The 11275-nt window shown below is 48.8% G+C and overlaps 4 protein-coding genes across 6 annotated transcripts; 2 read left to right on the forward strand and 2 right to left on the reverse strand.

Annotated features, from left to right (window-relative positions):
* Nucleotides 1-219: 219 nt before the first annotated feature.
* Nucleotides 220-2782, reverse strand: LOC108023180 (neurofilament light polypeptide). Its single transcript, XM_017092421.3, has 4 exons — nt 2626-2782; nt 2274-2564; nt 1948-2135; nt 220-1884 (listed from the first exon to the last, which is right to left on the reverse strand). Exons 1-4 carry the CDS (start codon nt 2741-2743, stop codon nt 691-693), a joined length of 1791 nt encoding a protein of 596 aa, XP_016947910.1. The 5' UTR covers nt 2744-2782; the 3' UTR covers nt 220-690.
* Nucleotides 2783-3339: 557 nt separating this feature from the next.
* LOC108023493 (NADH dehydrogenase [ubiquinone] flavoprotein 2, mitochondrial) lies at nt 3340-4760 on the forward strand. The gene is made up of 3 exons (XM_017093021.2): nt 3340-3509; nt 3639-4157; nt 4512-4760. The coding sequence occupies exons 1-3, from the start codon at nt 3471-3473 to the stop codon at nt 4680-4682; spliced, it is 729 nt and encodes a 242-aa protein (XP_016948510.1). The 5' UTR covers nt 3340-3470; the 3' UTR covers nt 4683-4760.
* Nucleotides 4761-5010: 250 nt separating this feature from the next.
* LOC108023718 (M-phase phosphoprotein 8) lies at nt 5011-7817 on the reverse strand. Of its 3 annotated transcripts, none has more exons than XM_017093350.3 (4): nt 7209-7817; nt 6614-6757; nt 6086-6501; nt 5011-5825 (listed from the first exon to the last, which is right to left on the reverse strand). In XM_017093350.3, the coding sequence occupies exons 1-4, from the start codon at nt 7647-7649 to the stop codon at nt 5804-5806; spliced, it is 1023 nt and encodes a 340-aa protein (XP_016948839.1). In that variant the 5' UTR covers nt 7650-7817; the 3' UTR covers nt 5011-5803. The 3 variants fall into 3 exon arrangements, with proteins under 3 accessions (XP_016948839.1, XP_016948838.1, XP_016948840.1); XM_017093349.3 differs by having other exon boundaries at nt 6086-6504; XM_017093351.3 differs by having other exon boundaries at nt 6055-6504.
* Nucleotides 7818-7881: 64 nt separating this feature from the next.
* Nucleotides 7882-10776, forward strand: LOC108023697 (probable ATP-dependent RNA helicase DDX10). The gene is made up of 2 exons (XM_017093323.3): nt 7882-8426; nt 8488-10776. The coding sequence occupies exons 1-2, from the start codon at nt 8040-8042 to the stop codon at nt 10585-10587; spliced, it is 2487 nt and encodes an 828-aa protein (XP_016948812.1). The 5' UTR covers nt 7882-8039; the 3' UTR covers nt 10588-10776.
* Nucleotides 10777-11275: the final 499 nt, after the last annotated feature.

Raw genomic sequence — 11275 nt, forward strand, 5'->3', positions numbered from 1 at the left:
CTTAAAAATACCAAATTAGAAATCACACTTAGCTCAGACCACAACCATTGGCGCCAAGTAAGCGATATTTGAATATTTATAATCAAAATGTATGTTTTACAGAAGTGTTAAACCAGTTCCACATAGTAACACTTAGTTTTCTTTTCAAAATAACCTTATAATTACAATAGGTCACCTAGCTTTTAAGTAGATGATTCTTGTTATTACTCATCACACATGTTAAGCTTTCATAGATTTGTGAACATTTTATTAAAGTCTATTTAAATATACATTTTTAAATATATTTTTTCAAAATAATAATTAGATTTGAGCCTTCAGTAGCTTTTTTTCAAGTCGTTGTATTTTTAAACGTATTTGTACTTTGTAGAAATTTGTATTTTTTTTGTTTTAATTTTTTAAGGTGAAATTCTTTTGAATTATATGAAAAAGAATACCATAATGAAAATTATGTTTGTTTCGTTTCTTAAGAAAATATTTACTTCCCATAACGAGTGGAAATCATAAGCTTATGTTTTGTTAAGTCTCTTTTGTAAGCATTACAAAAGGATGAGTATAGCGCTCCGTATAGGATATATTTTTTGATGTTTCAAAAAAGCAGATAGAATGTAGGAAGCTTTTTAAAGAGTAACTGAAATAAAGTGTGTTCTCTTTTAGGAACACAATCATTTCTGCTCACTTCATATTTCAAAATTATAGCATGTATGATGTTCTATTTAGTGAAACATCATTATCATCGCTGAAGTTAATCAGGTAATCATCGTCGATATCGTTTGTTGGAGAGTCGAATACCAGAGATTGGTCATCCTCCATGCCCCCGCAATTGGTCGATAGGGATTTGAAAAAGTCGGGTTGAGGCTGGGCCATTGGGAACTCATCTTCCTCAAGTTTAAGGCGCTTAGCCGGCAATGGTTCGTCCTTGCTTGTAATAGAAAGACGGCTCCGAATGCCGCTGGAGGTGCTGGGTATATCGTCGATGTCCACTGTAGTTGGGTTTTGCGGGATAGCCTCCACACTAAGTATTTTCGGTTTTCCTGATTCGGCGGCAATGTTGTTATTAAAGAAAGTCTCTAGTTGAGCATCTGTTCTAGTAGTTGCTTGCTTCTGTTGCTCAGGAGCTATTTCCTCGTCTATTTTGCCGGCTACCACATCCGACTCCTCCTCACCTGACTCCTCTTCACAAGATTCCTCGTCATCTGATCCAGATTCCTCCATTTCGGATCCAGAATTCTCTTCATACTCCTTCCGTTCCAGATCCAACATCTTCTCTTTTGGGTGCTCTACTTGGGCGTACTCCCCAAATCCTTCGTGTTGCATCCCCGGTTCGTCTTCCGATTCTCCCTCGAAATCGTCTGAATCCTCCTCTGTCTCATTGTCAGTCGCTTCCTCTAGTTCTTCCTCTGATATCTCCTCTTCCTCTCCCGCATTCTCTTCCTCGTCCTCGACTTCTAGCTCTTCTGACTCTTCGGAATCGGATGGCCAATCTAGATCATCGTCCTCCATCTTCCTTACCTGTGCAAGTTCTGGAGAATCGGCAAAGCGCACTTGCTTTGATTCCAAGCTAGAGAGGGAAAGAGGATCCTCTTCCTCGCGACTGACCAATATGGATCGTAGCGGTGTCTCCATCTCCTGAGTCACCTTCTGCTCCTCACTGTCCTTGCTTTGGTCGGTTTCCTCGGCGTCACTTTCGTCCTGGGCGGGCTTCTCGGACAGCATGTTGCTGAGAAAATCCACAGCCGAATTAAGTGGTGTACGGGAATCAGTAGATGGGGTGGGCTCTGAGACCTTGGTCTTTGTGGATTTCAAGTCCAATGTAGTCCAATGTTTTCTTTGAACAGCACGGCCTGCAGTGCAGAATTCACCAAGAACAGAGTCCATATCTTTAATCTGAAAAACGGGTACAAAATAAAAAAAGCTGGTCTCTTGCATGGTTACTGGCCAAGTACCTACCTTTGCCTGCAGTTCATTTATCTTTTGGCTCATCTGCGTAAGGCTGACTATCCTCTTGTTACGAGTGTCACACATATCAGTGATCGTAATCTTCCAGTGGTAATTCAACTTTTGTAGCTCTTGATCCATATTGGCTAGCATCTGATCCACCTCTGTATGGTCCTTTTGCTCCGCGCGCAGTTCCTTAACTGGGAACGAAAATGTTTATATGCAATTCATTAAAAAAATCATTTTATAAGGCTTTTACAATCTTCTGACCCTTGGCTATTCAAGAATTAAGGCCAAACGATGGTATTTTTGTAGAAAGCGAGAGGTTTGGATCTTACCGATGCCGCGAGCCTCAAGAATGGCATTTTGCTCCTCCTCGTGGGCAGCCAGATCCCGGAGAACCGCCATTTTTTGCTCGGCCTCGCGTTCCTTGCGCTCTATGGTGTAGGCAAGGAGGTTCAGGACCCCGGCGCCCTCGAGCATCTGCTCCATCTCCAAGATCTGGCCAATACAGCCTTGTATCATCAAATCGATCTCCCCCATATCATCTTCGGCCTCCTTCATACTGACGGAGCCAAGCATAGCGAACATCGTGTCAATCATCAGCTCCTCCAGCTTCGGGCGCATCACTGCGACAAGTTGAAACATGTTGAGATCGCTAGCTTATTTTTATTGTTTTCTGGCACTTACTTCCCTCCTCGTCTCGCATTTCCGCTTTCCTGTTGAGCTCCTCCTCAAGCTGGTCCATATGCCCACTTCTTTGCCAACTTTGGCCTAGAAATGCGCTGGCAAGTGGATATTTTTCCATTTTCTCGTCGCAGATTGCCCTTTTGTCGACGTTTTTCAAGTTTGCGCGTTTTTCGATAGGCAAGAGAGCTATCGACTTCGCAGTCAGTGCTGGAAGTCGCGCCATTAGTGCTAAACATCGATATGTATCGCGATATGTATCGAATTAAATTAAATGCAACGAAATATCAGTTTTATAAAAAAAGGCTTAAAAGTAAAAGTAGTATGATGTTAGACAATACCCTCTCATAGATACATACAAAATAAAAAAGAACGTTGAGAAAAGGATTATTTATGTTACAAACTAACTAATTAATAAATAAAATGTCAGCTAAGGTCTTCCACTCGCCTACGGTATCAATAATTTGTTAATACATCCGTTTTTATTGTAGGAAGATTATTAACTTTATAAAATCCCTACTTTTATTTTTTAATTTTTAGATACAGAAGCGATGCGTATCAATCTGCTTCAGAGCGATTTGAACGTTTTTAATGAAAACTAGGTGTGTGTAATTAATTTGTTGTACAAGGCATTGCAATAATTATCACCAAGACCATTTTAACCTGCTAATTAAAAAGGGGTTCCCATTAAAATTCTCCTTGCAGAAAGGTCCATCGCTAACTAGTGTTGGAAAACTCTCGCCGAAAATCAGCTGTGAGCGGTGCTTGTTAAAAAAACTGACAGCAGGCGAACTTCACATAACATCAGAGCAAATTTTCAGCCTTTTCATTATTTTGGAAACGCCAGAATGCTGACGAACTGTGCCTCCAAGACGCTGGCTGCCGTGGTGAGTAGTGAAGCCCCCACAATGGGCGTCAAATCGGCGAGATGGGCAGCGGTGCTACCTGTTCCCTTCTGGGTTATATAATTTGTGCCAGGAAAACAATAACATTAGGGATATCGACCTACCTTGCAGCGCGCCAACATCCGGGCAATCGCCACCAGCAGTGCCCGGGCCAGCGATAATCTCTTCGTGCACCGCGACACGCCCGAGGATAACCCCAACATCCCGTTCGAGTTCACCGCGGAGAACAAGAAGCGCGTGGAGGCCATACTCAGCATCTACCCGGAGGGGCACAAGCGCGGCGCCATGATCCCGCTGCTCGACCTGGCCCAGCGCCAGTACGGCTGGCTGCCCATCTCCGCCATGCACAAGGTGGCCGAGATCCTGAAGCTGCCCAACATGCGCGTCTACGAGGTGGCCACCTTCTACACGATGTTCATGCGCAAGCCCACCGGCAAGTACCACATCCAGGTGTGCACCACCACGCCCTGCTGGCTGCGCGGCTCGGACGACATCTTGGAGACGTGCAAGAAGCAGCTGAACATCGGCGTCGGCGACACCACCAAGGACAGGAAGTTCACCATCTCGGAGGTGGAGTGCTTGGGCGCCTGCGTCAACGCGCCCATGGTGGCGATCAACGATGACTACTATGTAAGGTCCAAAATAACTTAGATTAGATTTTGTATGCCTTTTTCATGTACTGCCACAATATGTTCTCCTTTTTTATATATTTTGCCTTGTAATTGACTGTGGTCAGCGCATTCGATTTCTTTTTACATCCCAGAAGTCGCATTTGCATACAAGTCTTAACTTTTGCTTAAATTTATTATTTCTAACTTTTCCAGAGAGTCGCGGCTTCTACTTAATGCATATATGTGAATTTATCATAATTTGCATATATTTTCTTCGAGAAGCAAAAACTTAACTATATGTTTTAGTATCTCTATCACAGAACTTCAGAAAGCCGAAAATATGTACTTTAATGAAGGTTCTTCCGCTTTGCAGGAGGATCTGACCGCCAAGGACATGCAGGACATCCTGAACGACCTGAAGGCTGACAAAGTCTCGCCCCCTGGTCCCCGCAACGGTCGCTTTGCCAGCGAGCCGAAGGGCGAGCCCACTTCGCTGATCGAGGAGCCCAAGGGCCCCGGTTTCGGCCTGCAGGCCGGCCTCTAGAGGACCAGCAATGCAGCAGAACCTATCACTGATTGTCGAACGAAAGTTAAATAAATATTAAGCAACTCTTAGAGGTCATCGATAAGTGGTTTTTGATTTCCCTTGGGAAACCCTGTTGAAATGCGAGATACTTTAAAAAACTTTCAAAACGATGCAATAGTAAAAACTACATTTTTATTATTCAAATATAGTTTAATTCTAAAAGGAAACATCCGAGTCTTTTTTGAAAGCTTTGTTTTGAATTCAGCCAAAATATCTTGAGTTTGAGTCAACGCACATTTCTTGATTCTGACTGCCGCCAGAGAACCCCCAGAAATCGCAGTTCGAGTGCACTTTTGACATCTTTCACATATATTTATTGTTTTTATCATACTGGAGGCTCGCTCCTTGCTAATTATTAGGTAATTTCTTTGTGTACACTATTGCATACATATTTTAAATGGAGACGACTGGGAAGAATAGTTTAAGAGGCTATTTGCAGCTGTGGCAATTGCTTGCGAAGAACACAATTACTCGACGAAGACAAAACTTAGGTTACGAATCTAAAATTTCGGCTTAAGGTGAAAAAATGTGTGTGTACATAGGTCTAGGTTTACATTGCTGACAATCTACGCTGGCTGAGTGCAGCACAACCAGATATAATACTACATATATACTGTGCTGCATCAGGCGCCCACCTACCTCTCTCTTAAATGCTAGATAAATCTTTATTTCAGTATTTTGTAATGTGTTGCATGTGCATGTTCTTGGATTGGATTGTGTCCGCTGTTGCTTGACAGTATTTCGGGTATGCGGTGAATTGCGGTGCGCGCTCTGTGACACCTGGGCCGTCCACCTGGCACCACACTCCACGTACACCGCCTGCGTGGGTCCTCCAAGTCGAGAATTGCAAGTGTAGGCGTTTTCAAAATCGATTCGCAAATAACTCTTCGGTTGCATTTAGGCATTTAGGCGTGAAAATTGCAAGCAAGAGTTATTAGTCCATTTTGAAAAGGCCGAGTGTTGTTTGATGATCCTGCCTTAAACCAAGTCCGAAAAAAAATGTTAAAGTGTACTAAAATCCTATTTTAGTGCCGCCTCCGCCGACGACCACTGCGAGGGGGCGGGGCCGCTGCCCTTCCTCAGTCCTCGCCGTAGAACACGCTGCAAGTAAGGGGCAATATTAACAGGTAAATTCACTCTTCGACCGACTACCAGCTACAAACAAAATAATAAAGAAGTGGGCACAGTGCTCCGCAATACAATTTTTAGAAAAGTTATGATGAAATATCAGAAAACTACGAACTCAGGGCAGTCAGAAATGAGAATCAGGGTTTGAAAGCAAAAAGAGTCTCAACTAACAATTACTTTAGAGCTGTGGCGTTATTCTAACCTTATTTTGTATATAGAGATATTAAACGCACCGGTTCTTGGCGGCAGCACGCTTCGAGGAGCGCTCAATGCGATTGTGCATATTTGTTCTAGGGTAATATTCGTTGATGAGTCGCTTGGTCTTCTGGGGCGACTCGCGCAGCTCCTTGGTGTCCACGTTCTTCTGCGTGACCAGGTCGCGCCTGAACTTTTCAATTAAGCCCTGGCATGAGAGGTTTGACTCCGGCTCCCAGGTATCATCCTTGGAGCCGAAGCCCTTCCACCGAATGCGATAAAGGCCGCCCTCTGCGTCGTCCACAAAGTCAACGATACGCTCTACAACCCACTCCTTCCCCGGATCGGATGGGGCAGGAGTTGGCTTCTTTGCGCCGCCGGGTGGGCGTCCACGTCCGCCGGCTCCCGCTTTCTTTGTGGCTTTTGGGGTCTTGCTGGGCTTGGTCTTGGCCTCCTGCTAGAAAAAGGAATGAACATTTGTTACACATAAGAAAATCTCAATAAAAGGAGGCTTCACCACAGCTAACTTGTATGTAGGTTACGCGTGCAGTTCACATTTAACTCACCTTGGCACGAAACTGCTTAAGCAAGTAGTCGCAGCTCATATCGGCCTCCAGCATCCATGTGTCCTCGTCCTTGGTGTAACCCTTCCAGCGCACCTGGAAATAGGTGGCGCCCTTCACCGTCTTCTGGCCCACGATGGCCTCCACCTGAAAGAGATTGTGGTACACTTATTAGAATGTCCGATCAGAACAGCCATTGATCGTGTCTTATGAACAAACGAAGATAAGGGGATATGAAGAAGGGTCTTAAAAGTAATCTTGTTGGCAAAACGACATCTTCTGCAAATAAAATTGGAGCGCCTACAACCGACTTATTTTTCAACAGTTTAACGAAATAGTTGCAGGATTTTAGCCGGATTAAACCTTATAAACAACATATGTGTTGAAAAGAACCCACAAGCTTTGTTCGAAACCTGACTTCGGTTGTTATTGTGTAACCAATTGGAACATGGATGCATTGTTCCATGGGATGCATTGTACCGATTGTTAAAACAGCTTTAAGGGGAATGAGGTTCCTTGGCCCAATAGGCACTTGAATGCTCCGCTTGCAGCCTTCAACACAAGATAGATATATTATAAATGGGATTTCAGGACCCACCTCATATTCCACCTCCTCATCCGGCTCGGCGTCGCTTTTGGCCGCTTCGACATCGTCCTCCAGATCCACGACAGCCGACTTCTTGCCATTTCTGGCGGCGGGCGATGCGTTGGCCTTGGACTTTGCCAGCCTGCGCTTCTTGGGTGCCGAAGCGCGGGCCGTAGAGGTGGACACCTTGTTGCCGTTGGAGTTGAGGGGCAGGTCGTCGCTGTCCTCCGACGCGGAGCGCGCAGTCGCGGTCGACTGGCGGGCCTTGCGCTTGTTCGGCGGCTTCTTCGCGGACGAGGCGGCTGTGGAGTGGGAGACCGAGGAGCCGGTGTCCCCGTTGGAGCCGGTGTCCTTCTCCTCGTGGTCGCTTTCCGGGGGGGCACCGTTCTTGCGCGACTCGTGCCTCTTGCGGCTCAGCTCCTCGACCGCCTTCTTCTTGCCCAGCTTTACCATGTTGCGTACGGCGTTCTCCGGTTGTGGGGGTGGCGATGCGGTGGCGGTTCCGGCCGGGATTGGATGTGCCCGTTGTTTACTCCGCCCGTTTCGTTTGCCGCGTACCTGCAAAACAAAATTCCGAGTTTTTCGACGACTGGACTGTACACACTTGACGGCGCTGCCAGACCGTGTGACGGCTTTTTGTATTAAAACAAACCGACAACAGTCTACTCCAACGGTCACACTAGAGTGTCGGGCTTGTGACTTCGCTAGCACAGCAGAGACACCCACCTCACACAGCGATAAATCGATTTTACAGTCGCTGTGAGTTCCATCCCTATTAGCAACCGCGTGCGATTTTCAACCCAATCCGGAGGATCCATCTATTTTGGCCAGTAAACAGAGGGAATGCAGCGCCAGAAACCCAAGGGACCGGGCAAGCCGGGTCCGCGATTCAAGCCCGGCTCGGGCAAGGGCAAGGGCGGCCCCGGTGGCCGGGGCAGCGGCGACAACAAGCTGAAGCGTCCGCGCCCGGAGTTCAATAAATCCCGACTGGCCGCCACCGATGCGGAGATCCAGGAACTGAAGGCCAAGTACGGGGAGATAGATGCGCCGGCCATCAAGAAGTTCGCACAATTCCCGCTGTCCAAGAAGACCCAGAAGGCGCTGGCGGAGTCCAAGTTCGTGCATCCCACGCAGGTGCAGCGCGAGAGCATTGGCCCAGCCCTGCTGGGCAAGGATGTGCTGGGCGCGGCGGTCACGGGCAGTGGCAAGACACTGGCCTTCCTCATACCCGTAAGTTCTCACACTCTGTTTCGGCTGGAGTTAGCAAGGTAATGGCCACTCTCTCTTGCAGGTTCTGGAGCACCTGTTCATCAACAAATGGTCGCGCACCGATGGCGTGGGCGCCATCATCATCTCGCCCACCCGCGAGCTGGCCTACCAGATCTTCGAGACCCTGAAGAAGGTGGGCAAGCACCACGACTTCTCCGCCGGCCTCATCATCGGCGGCAAGAACCTGAAGTTCGAGCGCACTCGCATGGACCAGTGCAACATACTGATCTGCACACCCGGCCGCCTCCTGCAGCACATGGACGAGAATCCGCTCTTCAACACGAGCACCATGGAGGTGCTGGTCCTGGACGAGGCCGATCGCTGCTTGGACATGGGTTTCCAGAAGACACTCAACTCCATTATCGAAAACTTCCCACCCGTACGCCAAACGCTGCTCTTCTCGGCCACGCAAACCAATACGGTGCAGGATTTGGCAAGGCTCAACCTAAAGGATCCAGTCTACGTCGGCTACGGCGGAGCGACGCCTGGCGAGGAACCCTCCAGCTCCAAGAAGAGCGGTCCGAGCACCGCTGTCTTGGCCGTGCCCGAGCTGCTGCAGCAGAGCTATGTGGTGCTGAACCTCGAGGACAAGATCACCATGCTGTGGTCCTTCATCAAGAACCACCTGAAGCAGAAGATCATTGTGTTCGTGTCCAGCTGCAAGCAGGCCAAGTATCTGTACGAGATCTTCTGCAAACTGCGACCGGGCAGCCCGCTGCTGGCCCTGTACGGAACCCTCCACCAGGATCGCCGCATCGCCATCTACGAGGACTTCCTGCGCAAGAGCCATGTGGTCATGTTCTCCACGGATGTGGCCTCGCGTGGCCTGGACTTTCCGGCCGTCAACTGGGTGGTGCAGCTGGACTGCCCGGAGGACGTCTCGCAGTATATCCACCGGGCGGGTCGCTCTGCCCGGAACAAGTCCCGCGGTGAGTGCCTTCTTGTGCTGACACCCAGCGAGGAGGAGTACATGATTGGTGCCCTCAAGGAGCAGCTGAACATCGACATCCGTTGTGTGCAAATCGATCCCAAGAAGCTCTTCTCGCCGCGCGTTAAGATCGAGGCCTTCCTGGCCCAGTTCCCCGAGCTGAGGGCCACCGCCCAGCGTGCCTTCCTCTCCTACATAAAGTCCGTGTTCCTGATGCGCAACAAGCGGTTGTTCAATGTCTTCAGCCTGGATCTGGACGCATTCGCTCAGTCGCTGGGCCTGGCGGTTACGCCGCGCGTTCCCTTCCTCGAGAAGTTCCTGTGGCGCCAGAAGCTGCAGCAGCAGCAGAAGGAGCAGGGCGACGCACCACCACCAGTTGCCAAGCCAGTGCTCAGCAAGATGACCAAGCAACAGAGCTTTGGCGGTGCCGACGAGGATGAAGACGACAGCGACGACGAAGACTTTATCAAGGTGAAACGCAAGGATCACGATGTCGAAGGCGAACCTGTGGAACTGGACGAGGCCGCGGAAGAGGCGGGCGAGCCAGAGGGCCCCCTTGTGGTGCCCAAGCGGGAGAAGCTGGTCACCAAGGCGTCGCTGGCCAAGAAGGCGCTGAAGAAGAACCTGCAGGTCAACTCCAAGCTCAAGTTCGACGACGAGGGCGAGACGTTGGCCGACGATCGCAACCAAATGAAGGCTCTGAGTGCCAGACAGCGGGCGGAGCTCCAGGACGCCGACGACGACGACGGAGGCATCAACCTGGTGCTGTCCAAGGCACTGCTCACCGAGGAGGACCAGTACGACAAGCAGCGGTTCCGGGAGCTGGTCAAGAAGCGACACAAGCTGCAGCGCGAGAAGCTGCGCAAGAAGACGGAGGAGGCCAAGGGCAGCGACGAGGAGGAGGAGGAGGAGGAAGAGCAGGATGGCGATGACGCCGGCAGTGAGAGCGACCATTCGGTGGACCTCTCCTGGCTGCCGGATCCCGACAAGATCTACAAGAACAAGGCCAGCAAGTCAGAGGCGCAGTCGGATTCTGAGCCGGAGTCGGACGGCGATGCAGCCGACGAAGATGCGGAGGAGGACGAGGACGAGGAGGTCTCCGACGACGAGCCCGCCTACAAGAAGTCCAAGCTAACGAACAAGATGACGCTAATGGACACGGAGGCCATTGCGGCGAGTCTGCTGGGTAGCTAGGTTAGGGCCTCGACTGTGTGGATAACTAATGCCAATTATTTTTAATAACAATTTGTAATGTAATATAAACTTGTTTTTTGCTTAGCTCAATTCACGGCTCATGATATTCGAGAGCCACCGATTTCCATGGCTACAAAAAGAGTTTTTAAAATGGAAAAAATAAGATGTTATGTGTTTCTCCCACATAAAGTCCATGTTTTTGCAATTTATTAGGCTTACAAATTTCAAGAAATTTGTTATTTTTTTGGGATTATGGGGAACCTTTCTGAGTTCTGTGTACATTAGGGTGCTCCAAAAAATGAAAACTAGTTCTCGCCATTTTACACGATAGATTAAGATCTGTCATCCTCAAAGTTTGCTTTAAAATTACTCATACGCCATGTGTTCCAGCTTGTCAGACCATGGAACTATGTAAGGGCAAGATAAAGAAGGTCAAGAATATGTTCTGCAAAGTTGGCTTGCAGGCTACCCGGTGGCTCCCCCAGTAAAAAGTCGCTCGCCAAATGCTTCACAAATATTTGGAAAATGCCCACAAATTTATTCTTGCTTTGTTTGATTTGATTCATTATCGTTTCCTCCCCGTCTCTTGGCCGTGGCGCCTCCACGTCGCTGCCAGCCCATTGGATGGAGTCCGGGAGCAGTGGCCACCACCTGGCACGGAGGAGCCGGGATCCAGGCTCCGGAGGCG

Source organism: Drosophila biarmipes, chromosome X, assembly GCF_025231255.1.
Source record: "Drosophila biarmipes strain raj3 chromosome X, RU_DBia_V1.1, whole genome shotgun sequence".
In the NCBI taxonomy this organism is placed as follows: Eukaryota; Metazoa; Arthropoda; class Insecta; order Diptera; family Drosophilidae; genus Drosophila; species Drosophila biarmipes.